At 37.0% G+C, this 18,995-nt stretch overlaps 1 protein-coding gene across 1 annotated transcript in view; it reads left to right on the top strand.

The window, feature by feature from the left end:
- Positions 1-357: 357 nt before the first annotated feature.
- The window catches only part of IPPK (inositol 1,3,4,5,6-pentakisphosphate 2-kinase), a 51,272-nt gene continuing 32,634 nt past the window's right edge, over positions 358-18,995 (top strand). The window contains exon 1 of the mRNA XM_009329274.1: positions 358-393. Coding sequence (XP_009327549.1) covers positions 358-393 — 36 coding nt within the window. The remainder of the gene's footprint in view (positions 394-18,995) is intronic.

Here is an 18,995-nt window from a genome sequence, read left to right as displayed (position 1 = left end):
GGCCGCTACAGCTGCAGTTGCAATTTTCACCCCAGGTGCCGCAGCAGCAAAGGCTTTGGTCACATTAAATAAATCAGGATGTTGGCTAGCGAAACAATCAAATGCAACCTCTAAAGCACTAACAGGGCTACTAATGGATGTTGACTCTATAAGACATGCTACTTTGCAAAATAGAGCAGCAATAGATTTTTTGCTTTTAGCACAAGGACATGGGTGTGAGGAATTTGAGGGTATGTGCTGTATGAATCTATCTGACCATTCGGAATCAATTCACCGCAGCATTCAGATGTTGAAGAAAGGAGTACAGAAATTAAAGGTGGAAGACTCCTGGAACTGGTTGGATAAGTTATTCGAGCAATGGGGTTTAAACGGCTGGCTAAAAGGACTAGCCAAGTTAGGCGGACTATGCTTGATAACGTTCCTTTGCATTCTGGTTTGTGTGCCATGTTTATTATTAGGTATACGAAAAATGATTGAGAAATCAGTTTCAGCAGTGTTCCTAGTAAAACAAAAAGGGGGACCTTTTTATTATACAAGATCGAAAATCAGTTCTCACGACATTGTTTTACTTTCTTGGGGAGATAGTAATGCTTTTTTTTTTCCTCTGATAGAGGTCCTAAGGAAATAAATAGTCAGTGCAGATAATTCTAAGGGACGTATTTGACCCATTTGTCAGTAATTGAACAGAATAACTTTAAATCTGCTAAGGGTGAGATGTCCTCTTTGATTAAACTTAATTTGAAAGATAATTGGCCTTGCTGCATGTTATATTAACAGCCTATCTGAAAAGATGTAATGTGAAGTTTTTAGCTTAACAGTGGATTTTACATAGCAGTAAACACTTTAACTGGCATTTAAGATTACTTGGGACACAGGGTATGATTTCCAGCTACTGGGGGTGATTTGACATGAAGTAGGGTACAGCAGGTTTTTCAGATGTTCTTTTCTTGCCTGGTGTCTCTTGGTGTAAGAGTAGAGAAGAGCCTGAATTAATCCCAGCCACGGTGAATTCTGTTGCTTCTTATTTATGAATCCTACCATATTCAATGGAATATCTTATACATTATATACTATCATGTCTCAAGTATCCTATGCTCTCTGCAAGTTTGATATTTATCATTAAACGGGACATTTTTGTTAGTGTAATTCAAGTTCAATTTCATATACTTAAGCTACAGGCATAGAGTTGAGTTGAAGTTACTCTGCAGACAAGCAGGTGGAGGAGACTGGGGAACTTGAAGAAAACCCACTGAAGCAAATAAAATACTTGAGCTGCAAGTAAATACGCTGTAATATCTGTGACATCTAGAACTACATTCCATTGCTTTACAAAAATGTCAAAGACCTATTAACAGCACAAAGGCTGTTCTGAGGGAATAGAGCTCTTGGTAGTAAGCTAGGGAGGCTGTATTTGGAGGAGGTAAATAAAATTAACTTTGTATTTTCCCTAAAAGGTGGTAAGTTTTGCATTCTGCCATTGCAACAAACAAGATGAAATCTTAATGTATTTAAAATGATGTACTTGTCACACAAGACTGACTGCATCTGATCAGCCATGATTTAGAACAGAATGGTTTGGATTCTATAGGAAGAATTAGTGTATGCTAGTCTCCTTGAAACAGTAAAAATATATGGAGGAAAGGGTATATTTGTTCTCATGCCTGTTTGTATGAGGATGGGTTAACTGTTGGATATGTAAGGTTGAAGGAAGAAACATTTATGGGGGGGAAAAAGCATACATTTGCCTGTTTCTCCAAAATGTTGCCTTGCTGTGAAGACAATTAAATAGCATTTGTCTTTGTGAGTTGTAAAATCCAAATGAGACAGAAGGTCCCATTAGTTTATATAACCTGACCACTTATGTACTGCAATTCCTATATATCGTACCTCTGGCTCGTTATTTGCACCTAAGACTATGGAGGTGTATAGTTTAGATCTGGCAACTTCAAGAGATAATGATATTTGTCTGTATTTGTTTCAGATTCTATTAGCTTTAGTGTTAGGTAAGTTCAAATATGAAATTTGGTATGTGTTTTAAGTTTAATTTCTAAACATTGGTGTCCTTATTCCTTTATCCTCAAGATGATAGGCCTTTCAGTATGGCCTCTTGTATGTACTTTAGACTGAGATCAAATTAAGTCCGTTTTTTATTTAAAGGATTAAAAAGATTAAGCTTTTTAAGTTTGAGCACACATCATTTTCTTTTAACTGGGATTTACATACATGCTTTCTGCAAACACTCATTCCGTTTTTTAATATGTGCATGAGAATGTGCTCTCAAGAAAGGAGTGCAGTGAACCAACTGACCCGGATCACACTGTTCCCACCATTATTTGCCATTCCACCAGCACTGACGGTACTGTGATTTTCACTTCACTGAGAACAATGTAAAATTACTTCAGATCTAGTACTGGCATAATTGCTAAATAGGAAGTCTTTCACTTAACTAATTTTTAATTCACATAATGCATTCTTCACTGTGTTATTTTTATTTTTTCTAAAATGCCAGGTGTTTTAGGTGAAGTGTCTTATAAAAGCCTAAGCAGCTAATATTACTGCAATTACTCACACAAAGGACAAACCCCAGGTTGTTTAACAGGACAGCTTTTCTGTACAACCATGTTGACTGGCATTAATGATATTGTTCTCCTTTTAATTATACTTGTTGTGAAGTGAATTAATACTTTATTAATTAACCTCCTTTTTACATTCAATCCATGTTTAAAAGTGTTCTAACTCTCCTGCAATTATTAGTTGTAACTTTTTTGTATCTGCATACCTCCTCTGGGGAAATTTTCTAGTTATTCCCGCATGCCTCAGAAACAGACATTGGAGTCCTGCTGATACCTTAAGGCAGTTCTCTTGGGCATTTTTCTAGACCTTGTGGTTATGTTTTTCCTTATGAAATCCTAAAAATTATTATCTTGATATTATCTGGTTTAGTCATAAGTATATTGGAAGTATTTCATTATCTTCATGTAGTACAAAGTTATCCGCGTTATCAAATACAGATAGGCAATATTTATGGAACACTTGCAACTTTTTGCCTCACTTCAGTAATTTTACCATCTTCATCTTTTCAGTACTAGAATTCATTTATGTGCTGATGTATCTTAAAAGGCCATTGCCTTTGCATAGCTGTTTTTCTTAGCTATTTTAACCATGGATTTTCCTTTCACACTTTTAGCTTCCTTCATTTTTTTTTTTTTTTTACTTCACAATAATCCATGTATATTGGCTTTTTTCTGTTTCACCTCCCCCTCCCCCCCCCCGGTGTGGTCGGGGATGTGACTCAGAACTTTGATCTCATCTTAATTTCTGCCTTATGTTGTATCAAGTGTGGCATCACTACAATCATCAGTTTGGCTTTGTGCGATTCCTCCAGGCTGATGCATATTGCATGGCAGAGTGGGAAGACTTGTATTGTTGGGTTAATAGAGGCATTCTGGTTCTTGAGTAGTGAGGTTGATACTTTTTACTGTCACCACACTTACTTGTTATAAATTATTTTTTCTTGTGGTGCCAGAATCACTCTTTGTGATTTTTATGCTGTAAGAGTCATAGGCCCATCTATTTCATTGTTTTCTTGCTGGGGACTGAATTCGTTCCAGTAATAACAGCTGATATTTTGCTTTCCATTATAAGGCTATGTAAAACTTTCATTGAGAAGTAGACTACTGATTTTAGCTTGTAATTTGGGTAACTCCTGGGGGGGAGCAATATACCTTAATTGAAAGGGAATTGCATGAAAGATTCTTTCATCTGCTTGGGAGAGTCACTTTGCACTGTGAGATTCAACTGCCCCTCATTTGCAATGAGCATGATTAATAGAACTCTAAAAAATGTCAGGAAGCAATGAGAATGCAAATTAAATTGTGATTTGTGACAAACTTGGTTTTATTGTTATTTTAAACTATTGGCCCCCAGATTATTGATGGTAATATTTGTATAGCCTCATTAGCAGAAGCAGCTATATAGTATCAGTTATTCTCCCCAGTGGTTCTTAAAAATCCAAAGAAACAAAAACTGTAAAAGAAGGTAAACATCTGTTCCATTAAATTAAACAGCAAATGAGTCTTGAGTCACTGAAAGAGTTGCAAGTGTCTCTCCTGATAAAAGAATTCTGTTGTGCTTTAGTAGGAAGAAGAAAAATGATACCGCAAAATGGTTCTATAATGTTTCAAGAAAACCTCTCGTGCTAAATAAATACCCAGCTTAGAAAAATATGTTTGTAATCCTGGAGATGTGCCAAGTATGAAAGTTCATCTTTGAAACGGAACACATTTTTGAAAGAAAAATGCACATATAAAAGTATAAATACAGTCTTTGTAGATGTGGTGATGCAGCAGCTTTGAATATGAGCTTTCTAGAGCATAAACTTGTAGAAACTTTATTTGTAGTTCAGCAGTAGCAAGTGCAATCAACTTCATAAAGCAACTTCTACTATAGAGTTTTCGTGACTGCAATATGATGTTTGGGACAATGCAGTGTAGTGCCCAGTCATGCAAACTGTTGTTAAATTGATCATCTTACACAGCTGACGTTAGTGACTTTGGCCTCAGATGACTGATACTACTTCTGTGTACCATTCCCAGGATTGTCTGCTACATGAATGAAGAATGAACAAACATGCAAGAAAACTGAGGAAAAAGGTAGGTTGTACCAGAAAATACTTCTTAAACTGTCTGAGCACTGAGCCCCGGTTGTTCCAGTAGTTCTAGGTAGTCAGGAGAGAATGCTGCACAGAAGCAAGGTCATTGTATCGTCAAACTACTAAACTTACTTCATTTTACGCTGAGTGCCAACATGGAACTCGCTTTCTTCCACTGGGGCTCTGAGGAGGAAAGGAACTTGCCTGTTACTTATAAATATTTAAGAATATTCACAAATACTTAGAAATTACATTATTTGCAAGACCTAAGCTTTATTTTGCATGCTGCATATAGGTGAGTAAAATACTAATGAGTATTCCTAGTGTACAACATCTTTAAATGCAAATTTTATTTTAATAACTGTACATATGTGATATGAATATGCAATTGACACTTGCACTAGTCCCCTACATATTACTTATACAGCATCATTAGCATCAAAACCGTGTTATGTGAATGTTTCTGTTGCAAATGTGCAACCTGAGGGTTAGATTTGCATAAAGGCACATGTAGCAGTGATGGAAAAGAATATAACTATAGCGGTTTACACTTTTATATATTCTTGGAATGGATTACACTTGCCTTCTCTCACTCTGTGAATTTGGATTATCGTGTGTTGTTAGGAAGACTGTATTTCTAAGGTTGCAGAAGTATAAATGAAAACAGAATTCTTCTAATGTGTATGATGAGATAACATTTTATTTAGTGCTCAAAATAACGTGTTACTCATACAAATCCTTTCTTCCAGGAAGTATGCTGGTTTTTTTTTTTTTTCTGAATATACCAGAGGTCATCAATGCATGTCTCACTTGACTGCACGTTAAAGGTTGATACAAGGGTTTTGTCAAAGGGTTTTTCCTCTGGGGCAGGAAAAAGATGTGCAAATCTGTTGGGAGAGGGTCGTCTTGTTCTTTTTGCCTCACAGTGTGATGGGCTGATACCGAAACCCAAATGCGTTGAGTATTTTGATGTGGATTGTGAGCTATTTTTTTCAAGTGGTTGAAGTATGTATGCTGACACGTCAGCCAAGAATAATTAAATATGTACTTGAATTTAGTAGTAGTGCTGAACATTTAATGTGGAATTAGGTATTTTGATGGATGGAGGTTTTGCTGAACAAAATTAATTCAGAATCATGAACCGCAGTATTTACGGAACACTTAATTTTATCATTAGTCTTTTCACTAAATGATGTTTAGCTAATATCTCTGACAGCCTTCAGATTTTTTTTTTTCAATGACTCAATGCTACACGTCTTAAGTAAGAGAAAGTTGTTGCTTCTATAGAAGTCAGTAGAATTACTCCCATGTTTAACATTAAAAGCCTTTTGGCTCAGGCCTAGATGAATATTTCAAGCACTTGCACTGTTTAACTGAGTCTTGTGTATTAGCTTCATTGAGCTCCCTTTAGTTTCTGAAGTATCAAATAAAGATTTAATTGTAGCTGAAACTTTAGCTGTTCTCTCTATGAGTCACTTCACCAGAAAAGAAAATAATTTGTTTGTCTGTGTTGAGTGTCACAACTGTACATGTGTGCCATATGTCTTGATGGTATATTCAGGGAAAGCTTTGTGTATTTTCTAAAATAAACAGATATTTGTCTTTTTTTCCACAAGCCTTTAACATTGATTCTTTTTCTAAATGTGTTCTAAAACACTGAACATTGAACACTCCGTGGAATGAAAACTGAAATAAGAAGTCTGGGAGCAAAAGTTTGCTGAAGTTAAAGGCTTCTTTTTAGCTGTGATCCAGAGTAGGCTGTGTGTGTATCTCAGTTGACGTGACTAGGAATCAGAAGAAAAGCACATACAAGACAACTTCTTGTTGCCCTCTCCTCCTCCCTTCTTACCTTTCAGTGGTTTTTCTGTCCTTCAAATAATCTTTCTCATTTAATTTGCTAAACCTTTGCATCGACATGAGGAGATTAATGCTTGTTTACTGGCAGATACCATGTCTTGACAATGAATGTAAGAATTGGAATAGTAACCAGCACTGGATTAAAAAGGGAAGATTAATCCAGAGCTTTTATGAGGCATTTCTTTCCAGCCTTATTACAGCTCTTTTGTTTTCGTACCAGATCGGTGAGTGTAACGCTATACTGCAATGTACCTTTTGTACTCTGTTCTTAGCAGCAACAGTATTTTAAATGACCTGGAAGTTACTTTTGCAAAGAGAATTATCTGTATTAATTATCTGTTCCAGTATCACTTCACAAGGATTATCACTTCACAAGAGTTATCTGTTCCAGTATCACTTCACAAGGATCAGTAGCTGAGAATATTGAGATCTGGCATCAGCTTTGTTAACTAAGTGTGGGGGGCAAACAATTATGCTTTTGAAAAAAGTTATCTGTAATGTATTCAGCATATCAAACAGGATCCTAAAAAGCCATTTTTAATTTAATCCTAAATGGCTTTTTAATCCTAAAAAGCCATTTTTAGGATGGATATGTTTTTTTCTATACCTTCTGCTAATATGTTTTAGAATATTTGCATTTTTTACAGTAGTTTTTTCCTTTGGTGATTACTTCAATATTTCTGAAGATTGGATTTTTTGGGGGTAGCAGTGCTGGGTTATTGTTCTTCTAGTAACATATCTCCTGGTGTGGTTCACTGCCTATAAACTAATTATTTAACATGTTGCTGTGATGAACTGCATCTTATTTCCACTGCTTCAATAAGTAAATTGAAGCAGTGGAAATAAACAAATTAAAGCTGGAGTTCTATTTTCAGCAACAGCATCTAAGCTTTATTCCTGTATCTACAGCTAGTTTTATTCTTACTTAAAACTGCCAGTGAATTAGTAGCCCTAAAATACATACTTCAGTCTTCTTCCCAGTAAATTTTTCATTTATAATACAGAGACAGTTGTCTCCTGTTTCATGCTTAGTTTCCAATTTTTACCCTTTTTTTCCACAAGTACATGCTGAAGTCTTTAATTGGCATTTGATTATCTTTGTGTTTGAAATTCATTGAGTTTTTCTTCTGTGCAAAGATCCTTTTCCCCCAAAAATTTGTAAGTGCTGTTTTCATATCTGAATTCATGTGGTTGTAATCAAACTGTTCTCTGGGTTTTCCACTATTCTTCTTTCCTATGTGTGGCACATCAGTGATGGCTCTCGGCTTGTCCCAACAACATTTTTCAGTAATTGTTGAATGTCTTCCCTGTTTCAGAGGAATGGGACACTTATCACCTAAAAAGATAGTGTTTGTTATGTAGAACATGTAAAAGGTTACCATTTACAGGCTATAATCCTGCGTTCTGACAAACATTTCACTGTGCTGCAGAAAAATGGAGGAACTGAAAAACTTGTATGCAAAATCTAAAGGTAGTTGCTCCTTTTATAAGAAGATAAAGCTGAGCTTTTTAATGATTAATGGTCTTGGGGAAATTTTTTTTCTACTTTCATGCTTTATTTATGGAGCTATTGTTTGCATCTTTGTTTATACTTTTTGGAAGAGGGACTACTTTAATATTCTTATGTAATCCACTTGGTGCCTTTGTGGACATCTCCATATAAAAACAAATAAAGCAGTAGGTCAATGTTCTTTTGCTCACGTATTATATAAACTCCCCATTCATATAAAAGGTTTCCTGTGTATTTGTTTTAATTTAAATGACTTATCAGTAACACTTCCTTTACTTTAGACATCATGTTTGGAATGATTGCTTTAGGAAATGGGCAGCAGAAGAATGGTTACTTTTGGTAAATATTTGTTAGAACCAAAGATTCTAGTTCTTCATTTCTGCTAGAGTTAAAATATCTGTGAAATCAAATGGGTATTTTAAGTTGGCAGTCATACGAAGGAGTGGGCCTGAAAATTTGACAGCAAGAAAGGACAATTAACTTTGTCATGCATCGTGGTCTAAAAGAACAGTATGATGCTTGTGAAAGTTTGCTGTCACTTCATTTTATTCCTAGTATGTACATGGATATGCCTATCTTTTGAAGATCTTGTGAGTATCCTCAACATCTTGTAAAGCTTATCTATGTACACAAATGATAAAAAATAACAAAGCTACACCATACTGTCCTTCTAGAATACTATATAGCAAGAATACTCCAGCAGAAAGGCAAATATAGCTCATTAAGTACAGCAGCTTTGGTTACAAAATAAAGCATCACTTCTAAAATCTACTGTTAGTAAGAGAAAATTCCTGATAGATCAATCTATATATGGGTTTTTTTCAGTTAGCTCTTTGCTCTGTCATTGTGTTCCAATGATCTCTTGTTTCTGTAAAGTGATAATGCATAAGCAGGATTACTTGGCATTCAACTGAAACATGGTGGTGTTGATCTTGCAAAGTATCCTCTGCAGAAAGAGCCCAATGTGGTAAAATGATGCTTGTAGGCCAATGAGCGGAGGGGGGGCAGGAGGTAGAAGGGATGGGGAATAAAAGTGACCAGGAAATTCAGACTCTTCTCAAAACTCAGAAGGGCCCCTGGGAAATGTTCATGAACTGGAAGGAATACATTTTGGTGAAGGCTAAAAGCTTAGAGGATAAGATCCATATGTTTGTCCTTTTACTTTGAATGATCGTAGAGTGATCCTTATACAAGGATCTTCTAATAAATCATTTTTACACCCCTCAGGGATTCTGAGTTGTCCAAGAAGGTTAATACACATATAGCTCATATAGCTATACAGAGTGCAGGTAAGTACTGGTTAGGCTGTGTTCCTTTTTTGAATAATTGCTGTGAGCAACTTCTGGTGAGTCTCATTTTGGCGGGTAATATAGGTTATTCCTGAAATGGCATTTTTCCCTTTGAATCAATGTGGATCTACTGTCCTGAAGAGTTTCCTGTAAAGCCTCTTCACACAATTGTGTTTTATAGTGTTGTGCCCTTGATAAAGACTTAGTCATGGTATGATTTTCACGTCATCATGTTCTAGGACTAATCTCTGAAATGCAATCTGCATGCAGAAATAACAGTTCAGGCTTATGGCCTTTGATATTCTGCACGTTTCTTGTTTTATTTGCTTCTGTTTTCCTTTCCTCCACTTTTTAAGTGCATCTTTATAACTGCCATCTGTATGCTCATTCCTATTTTAAGTTTTTCCTTTTGTTTGTTTCCATCAACTTTTAACCTCTTCCTGTGCATCTGAGGTCTCCCATCTGTCAATAGACTTTGAAATAGAGTGGACTGACTTTTCAGAAGTGTTAAGTGAATGCAGAGCCTTCTGTTTTGAATGGGAACTGGAACCAATAAGCCCTTTGAAAATGAATGAGATCAGTCTTGTCTAAAGGAAGTATGGAATTGTGAAGCCAAGGTAATTTAAGTAACCTGAGTGACACATGTTCTTTAAATTACTTTCTGCAATCAAGATAATGGAATAATGACAGAGTCATTATAGCTTTAACCAAATTATATTAATTTTAGACCAGTATCCTGAGGGAACATGAGGCTAACAGACCACACAGGGATATGGAAAATATTTACGCATAGGATCTCCTGGCCTTGTCAAGTAAGGAAGCCTATGTGTAAGACACATAACAGCAATAAAGGTAATGATCAGTTGTTTAGAAAAGTAGAAGAGGGACAGTTTGCAGGAGGGAAGGGTCACGATGGATTCAGTAGTAGGTACACTTGTGCCTGGCCTCGTACCTTGCATTGGTGACTTACGTCCCTGGCTTGACCGTGGACTGCCTCATCACTACAGATGGCCTGGCAATCGCCAACCTGGGCCATCCCTGGTCACTGTCACCAAACCTGCTCTGCTCCTCTTGCTCAGGTACTGTAGGACTGCACCCCTTAATGCTATGCCTTGCTGGGGTGCCTTGCTGTCATTCCGGCTCCTGGCTAGCCTTCCCTCGCAGAGTGGCCACTCTTGCTTGCTCCCTGACTGCTACAGCGCGGCAGGGGCAAGGACCTGAGCTGATGTGCAGCTCCCCAGCAAGCAGCAGAGGTCCAAATGGGGCTTCTCACAGCTGTACCTCATCAGGATCACCCACCAGATCCAAGGCCACGCAGCTGTGCTGTATCAGAGCTGCACCTAAACTTCCTGGGGGGCTGGGGAGAGTTTGCGGAGGAGGATTACAGAGAAAGATGGATGGAGGCTGGTCAGAGCTATTACCGTCTGTTGATGCACTCAGGGCCCTGAGTGTGGTTTATCTGTAAGAGCAGATAAGGAGGAGGGGATGCTTTAAGAATATATGTAGCTATCTGGGGTTGGTTTTGTTGTTGTTCTTGTTTTTTAAATGAATGATGTAAGAATACTGAGACTGCAAAGTCAGTCACTCAGAAGTTAGCTCATGTCAACATTAATATTACATGTGTACATTAGCAGAAGTTTAGGGTTTAATCTCATCGAGGCTAAAAAGACAGCAAAAGATACATACTTAACTTCAGGGTGACCTGTTATCCCTTACTGCTTCCCACTAAATTCTCCATGATTGTTTCGATGCTAATGCTTCTTAATAAAAAGTTTAATCTTTAGTGAGATAAATAGCATATTTTTCAATAATCTTCTTTCAGAAGTTTTTTAAATCAACTTTCTAAACCAAAAAATAACAGCAAAAATCTCCATCAAACACTTCTAGTTGAAACAAATAGTCTCATGGAACTGAGAACACTATGAAGTTTCAGTAAAATTACAAGAAACTTAAACTAAATAATGGGAAGTCTTTGAACAATCTCTTTAGACATGTCTGTCTATATTAATGAACAGGAGCTAGAAAGTAGATTCAGAGCTTCTCCTTTTAATCAATTATCTAGGATCTCCAATCATCTGAGGAGTGTGTGCAAGTGTTTTTGCTGCTGCTATATTATACAGTGCAACAGCAAAAAAAACCCCAAAACCTAATCCCTGTGGATTTTACTGTATGAGGTATGGGAGAGATGTAAGTGGAAAGGGGAAGAAAAAAAAAAAAAGGCAAGTATTAAACGTGTAGACACCTGACAGTATCTCCTCAAACCAGCAGATGAGGCTGTTTCCCATTACATCTAGTTTGCAACACTAAACCCCTGGAAACCTGTAACTTTTTATCACACAGTGTTAATATTGATCAATTGGGTTCTTACAGAAGAGCAGTTTAGAGTTTTTGTTTTTATCATCAGTGCTGCTTTTCAGACACATCTAGAAGTAAAATAGATCAAGCAATTATGTGAACAGCATTTAACTTCCTTTTTGCAGTGCAAAGTGAGAAAATGGAAAAACAGCCCATTTTGTTTATACAAAAATATTCCTACCTTGTAATAAGTAGTTTTGAGATTTACCAGTCTCTTTCTGTCTCTCTTGCTCTCTGTCTGATATTGATAGATTTGCTTTGTAAAACATACAGCTCCCAGAGCCTCATGAACCGAATCATATTTAAAAAAAAAACCAACAAATGTTTGGGTCCATTACTTTTCCTGCTTTCGTCAGATTATCTCCTCTTTCCAGATACTTATTTCTAGCTGGGGGACAACTATTATAATTTAAATTATTTTTGGTCTGCCTGCTGTCCTTGTTTTGTGTTGGGTAGCAGGATTGCTCTAGTGGAATTTACAGTTATGTTTCTAGTAGCTACAAGTATATCTTTTGTCACTGATCTTTAATTGTAATTAAATGTCTATCTCCAGGTATGATTTTGTAAATGTCTTTTTTTTACACTCTAACTTACTATCTATCACAGATTCATAAATGGGTTCAAAACCAGCCATCAAGTAGAACATCAAGGTATATTTTTTTGAATCTATACATTCATGCCGCATGGATTTGTAGGTTCCAAGGTGCCAAGCCTTGTGTGAGAAGGGGCTTCACTGCTCTTTGGGCCTGATTCTGTTCTAAGAAGTGTAGAATTTGATGTAGAATATATGCTCGCTCAGTCATCTTAAACTGAATTCCTCAAAAAGCTTGACTTGAGAGATCTAGAACATCTCTATATATTTCGGTATGTTTACTTTCCTGTCACTGTTAGGAATAGTTCTTCTTTTCCAAGCAACTTGGATTCCCCCCCCAGAAATCTATTGGGAAGGTGTGAGATGTATACTTGCTACTCATATTTATGCTGTTGTTCCAAGTGAGATACTTTCATAAAAAATTTTTATTGCAATGGATATTGTTTTACACTTGGTTTTGGCAAATAATCAGGAAGATCTCATAATCACTTATTAAATAGCCACTTCATGCCACCTTAATCAAGAGAATTGTAGATTATCACCTTTGTAATAGCTGTTTTAAATCAATATAGCATAGATTAGTGGCATGCTTTATTGCTGATACTCTGATAATGCAGATTGTTTCAACTCTCTTTTAACATAGGTAGACCTAGCAGTAAAGGGATGGCAGAAATCTAATACGTGTTTTATTTCTGGGGGAGAAAAAAACAAACAAACAAACCCCAAAAACCTGTAAGTGACAGCTCATGGACTGCTCAATAAATGATATAGTTCTCTCTCCCAAAATATTTCTTCGGTGATGTGCTCTCTACTGCTTTTTCAGAGCATGCCCAGAATATCTGGTCATTCTGTGCGTTTTCTTCTTTCCTTGAAAGGGCCCCCACGCGTTCATCCTGCTAGGAGGTTCTGCAGCGCCGCTAAAAGTACAGTTTCATAATCAGCTTAATCTGGCCTGAGAATGAGCTAGCAACAAAATGGCTAATCCTGCACACCCCACCGGTTTTGGTTGTGTTCCCATTCCTTCTTTAATGATGGCTGGAGGACTTGTGTGACGTTACATAGTCATACTGGTTTGCTGAGTCAAGTAAAGAATTAAAAAAAAAGAAAAAGAAAAACAAAAATGAAAAAAAAATCCCACCCAAGAAAATCTGACCATTTATTTGATGAATAATCTGTTCTAACGTTCCACATGGGTGTAAATGTGCTAAGGGCAATGCAAAGAGGGGGCACAGGAATATACAGCCAGATTTGAAAAGGAGAACAAGATCACCCTTTTGAGATAGCATAGCATTTATGTTGGCTTCTCTGCTTGTGAAAATGCATTATATCTGTGTTTATGTATTGGAGATGACGGATAATCTAAGGTTTAAAGTTTGAGAAAATGTCTCTTGAAAATATAGTTCTGTTTATTGATTTCAATTGTGATGATTCCTGTAAACTGGGTTCTTCAAGGGAGTTGGGGGGGAGCATTCATTTTGTATGCTGCCATTTGAATACAGAGATCACTCCAAAATTATTAGCACTACAGTCAATAAAATGTGGTGTGTATGAATTTAAGGAATTAGGTCTTTTAAAGTATTTGATAGTTGTGTCAGGGAACATAAATCTGAATTTATCAGTAAGAGTACAAAAGAAACTGCTGCTCAGTCCTTCTGTACCATCCCCAGATATTGTTACACAGTTTGGTGTTTCTGGGTATAAACTGAAAGGTAATGTGTGACCAGTTTACGTCAATTTGTAATTTATCTTCTGGAGACCTTGTACTCAGTGAACTAAAAGTTTTAACGGAGAAGGTTTCAAGGCTTTTCCACAGAAGTGCATTGCCAAATAATGGCAGTTTAGCTGAAAATCAGATTAATACACGTTCTTTTCCCTATTTAAAGATGGTCACATAGGGCTTGTGTCAAAAAGAAGTTTAAGATGTGCTCTCCTTTAACCATTAACAGGTCCAAGGACTAAACACAAGCTGTGTTTGTGATACGAGACAATAAGGTGTATTCCCAGGGGCAGTTATATGTTGCAAGAGGGTGTTTGATCATGAGCGAATAGTATAACATTAACAGCAAAGTATCTGCAATAGGAAGTGTTAAGCCTGTCCTGAAAGCAGCAAAAATATCGCTTCTATGTGACTTCTGACCAGGCTACTGAGTCTGCTCTGGTAGTTTGCTTTCACCTCTTTACGTAAAGAGCATTTTGTTTTCCAGTCACGGGTACGTCACTTAATACAAGGCAAGACCTAAAAGCTCTTTATTCCTTCATCTTTCCCTCCTTGCCCACGGGATTAAAGGCTGTAAGAACAGACTTTAAGGAGGTGCTTAGATGGGGTTGGTCTTGTTCCATTCTGCTTTAATACCCTGTCAAAGCTACTAGGATTTCACCATAGTATTCTTCTTTAAAGACCTACAGTTTCTAACTTAGATCTTCTTTTCCATATATTTTCTCTTACTGGTCCCAAAAATTCACCACACCACTATTTCATTTGTTTGGTTAATTATTTTTATTTTTTCCCTCAATAAACGTTCACGACTCCTGTGCATGGAAAACAGTATTTAATTATTTTGTCTATGTGTAAAAAAAAAAAAAAAAGTCTGTCTTGGCAATTCTTTGGAGTTATATATACTGTACAGAGAAGTTATTTATGCTGTGTCTGTAACTTCATTTCCTTCCTCAGACTGTATGTAGCAATTAAACATCTTAGTAGTTACAATGTCTGTTTATTCACATCTGTGGTTATTGATGGCTGGGTAAGTTTGTGCAAGCTCTTGTCTGTTAACAACACACATGTGGCTTTACCTTCATTGACCTTAAGTCACCTTTCTTGCTACTTGCAGTCCTATTCCTGAAGCCATTGATTTGCTTAGTTTCTAAAATAATTTATTGTGGTTTGAAGATGCTTTCTAAAAAAGCCATCAAATTACACACTCCAGTCCTATTCTAATCTTTTTTCCTTTGTTAGGTCAGTGTTTCTCAGTCAGTCTGAGATGGTGAAATGACAGTTGGAGCATGAGATTTCTTGCATTTCTAGTATGTATATGAAATTACATAGATAAACGATGGATTCAAGAAAAAAAACTATGGCATGGAGCAGTGGTATCATCCTGGTAAAAGAAAAAAAGCAAAGTTTTAAAATGTTAATGAGGTGTGAGTTACATAAGTATACTCCATTTTTGATGGTCTGGGCATAATAAAAATATAAAACTGTCAGTCTTATTTAAGCATGACAATTGCATCTTTTGAAAACTGAAAATGGTGCAGTAGTTTAAAAAAACAATAGTAATAGTATTTTGTAGCACAATTTCATTGTCAATATATTATCATGTCCATTCAGTATTCTTGGACTCAGGGCCTTGAATTTGTGATTTATTTTTTTTAAACCTAATTTCTCCAGGCAGACATTTCTAGGTCCCAGAATAGGATCTTTTGTCTCATGCTTATTCTTTTCATAAAGAACAAAATATCCTCTCTTTTATAGAAGCCTTTCAATTTAGGAACCTGGAGAACTAAGATGTAGCTATTATCACAAAAATCCTTCTCGTAAGCTTTAGAAGATCTTTGTATTATTGGCACCCAATTTTATAATGAGTCTCAAGTAATGCTATTTTTTTCCTCGGATCTGGATTTAATGAACTTTCTGTAGCCATCAGAATATTAACAAGAAATACTTGCCTGATACTTTTTTTTCTTCCTCAAAGTGAGTAAGTGAACTGTTTTTACCATTTCATTCTCGTTCCCTGGTAAACTTACAAGTTGTAAAAGATGGCATATGTGAGAGTCCAGCGTTGATAGCGCTGAGGCATGCCTGGGAAAAGGACGCAGCAAAGGTTTAGAGCTGAAGTTGGGAGGGGAATTGTGTTTTGGCGGGCTTTGGCAGAGTAACGGTCTGTATAGCAGGCATGACCCAGCAGAGCTGGGATGAATAAACTGAAGATGTCAACTCAGTGCCATAGTTTAAATGTCATTTAAAAACAAGCAAAAACTACAAACGTGGGATGATAGAAGATAGGGTGGGAAGAAATTTTATATTAGTTAATGTGTTGTTGTCTGTCTTCTTCATGTAGGGAGACAGGATGGCTGTTTTCTCATTTTTAGCTGCAAATCTGTTTGACAGTAGCCTTATGTGTCGGTATTTACTAGCTTATTCTTAACGTCATACGATCTGTGATATCGAGCCACTTTATCTTTTTATTTGAGAATATCTGCACAGTTAAGTATAGTGTACCCACTAATTTAAAGTCTACCGATTATTTACCTTAATTTTTTTTTTTGTATCCCCAACACAGAAGAGTCCCAAGAAACAGGAATTGTGACATAAAGCATAGCCACCCGATGCAGTTACAGGACCTAGAGAAACAGAAATGTGTTTCAGGCCTTTGGTGCTCTCCTGACTCCTTCACGTTACATCAAAGAAGAAATGGTGAGGGGATTAAGTGGGAGCTGTAGAACTGAAGGTACCATTACCTTACGCGTTCCTGATGCAGTTTTAAACTACCTTATTTACATACTAAAATACCATAGAACACCTGGTCGTCTACTGAGATCCTCAGATGGATTTTGAAGGTTGCTGAGCTCTGTGCTAGCAGTCCTCAAGGCAACTAATTAAAACCAATCCAGGTGTGCCTACATGAGCTGTAGTCGTACCGCCAGACAGCCATGTTGGAGGAATGCCAGTCAAGCAATACTTCAACATCATTAATGGCACAAAAGCTTAAGATATTTCAGTTCAAGCACATTGTAGATAATACCTGAAATGAGTAATATTTAAAAACTGACAATGGGGAGAGAAATAATACGTTAATAGGCTTTTGTCCCCCCAGTTTTCCAAGTTCGACCAATGTGTTTTCAGCACACCCCCGCAGTGTGCCCAAGTGGTAGTTCTGCACCATGGAATGCCGGAGGAAAAGGTGAAGAGGGGAGGTGACCTGCTAGAGAGAGGGACTATGTTAAAACTCGGGTGTTCTCAGTGTGTTTACCCTTGCACTCAGAACCTCTACTTTATTTTTTTTCCTCTGTAGATGTACATTTTTCAGAAGTATGAAAGAATAGAAAATGAATCAGCTTGCTATACTAGAGTTCCTTTTAAAATTGAGACAAATTAGCTCTGCCATTGCAAGACAATATATTGATATTATTTGCTTTTGTATTTCTCCATGTAAGCCTAGTGAGTGTCCACATACTATTTCTCTGAAGTACGGTTAATTTTTAATGCAGGCATCATAAATACCATGATCTTACCCATAGTCCCGAGTGAAACTTCATTAATTACCTTAAGAATCATAGAATCATAGAATCATTAAGGTTGGAAGAGACCTCTAAGATCATCGAGTCCAACCGTCGACCCAACACCCCCATGCCCACTAAACCATGTCCCTAAGCGCCTCATCTACACGTTTTTTAAATACCTCCAGGGATGGTGACTCAACCACTCCCCTGGGCAGCCTGTTCCAATGTTTAACCACTTCTGGTAAGTCAGGATAAGTATGGTAAATTCTTGTATGTTTTATATATCCATTTGTTGTTACACAACATGAAGAAACTTTGCAAACACAAAAGAGGTGACAGAAACATACTTTAAGCATCACTCTGTCATTATTTTTGTCTTTATTAAATGGCCAAAGGAGCCGGGATTTTTCATGTAGGCGCATATAGGATAATGTAAAATAAAAGGGAAAGTTAAGTGCTTATCAGTCAGTATTTTAGCAAAAAGAAAAGTATGAATTGTTTAACCCCCACTTTTTTTTCAAAGTTGTAGTCAGATTATAAATTATTTAAGTTACAGCATCACACACATTTAAAAAAAGGATCAATGACTCATTGCAGATTTATGCAGGTTTTATTTTCAGCCTTCTAGGTGCATCTTCTTTCTCCTTTAAAAATAAAAAGGCATCATTTTCTTCGCTTTGACTTTTTTAGAAGACTAATACAGAGTCAAATTTGGGTACTATCCAAATTATACAAATGTTCATTATATGGAGGAAAACCTGCAAGTGTCAGTTAGCTTCTGATGTGTCGGTTTGGCTCCTGCCATGGAGAGCCTCGTGAGGATGAAAGAAGAAAAGGGGGAGTTTCAGAGAGCCCTCAGTGACGATTTTAAAATGGTAAATCAAGGATAAGTTTTGCTGTTTGTAGTCAAAACTCGTAGTGATAAAATGGACTGGATTAAGGGATCTAGAATTTAATTCTGTATTTGTGATAGGGAATTTGGATATTTAGATAATGTCTTAAATTTACTGCACATTATGTATGTGTATTCACGTGTAGGTGGGTGTGTGTTGAGGCACTTTGTGAAAGAAACTACATTGAACTGTGTTGGTAACGGTGAGGAAAAAAGCTTAATGTTTTAATTTTTTTTTTTTAAAGAATGTTACGTATCTATTTTCATCTTTATGCTTCTAACATCTCTCTTTGAAAGACCTGGTGTATTGAAGCACAGAAAGTTAGTCAGAGACACGCTGACTACACCAGCAAACAGAGTTGCTACTCTTTTATAAAAAAAACCAACTCTGTAACCTTAGAGGTTCCTGCCTTAGCAGGAAACAAACCCCGTAAGGTGAAACTCCACTTTTTTGAGTGTTTGATCATCTGAAAAACCTCTGTTGCAGGTGCAAACTCCTTTCCTACAGTGCGGTATCCGAATACGTTCTCTGGGCAACCAACCCAAGTCCTCCTTCTGGGGGACGATGCTCTTCCCCCCCGTTTCTGCTCAGCGGCCTCCGAGCAGCGGGCGCACGGCGGTGCCGAGCC

Source organism: Pygoscelis adeliae, unplaced genomic scaffold, assembly GCF_000699105.1.
Source record: "Pygoscelis adeliae isolate BGI_AS28 unplaced genomic scaffold, ASM69910v1 Scaffold277, whole genome shotgun sequence".
NCBI classification, from domain to species: Eukaryota; Metazoa; Chordata; class Aves; order Sphenisciformes; family Spheniscidae; genus Pygoscelis; species Pygoscelis adeliae.
Note: the sequence above shows the minus strand (reverse complement) of the source record. Positions and strands in the feature narration are given on the sequence as shown.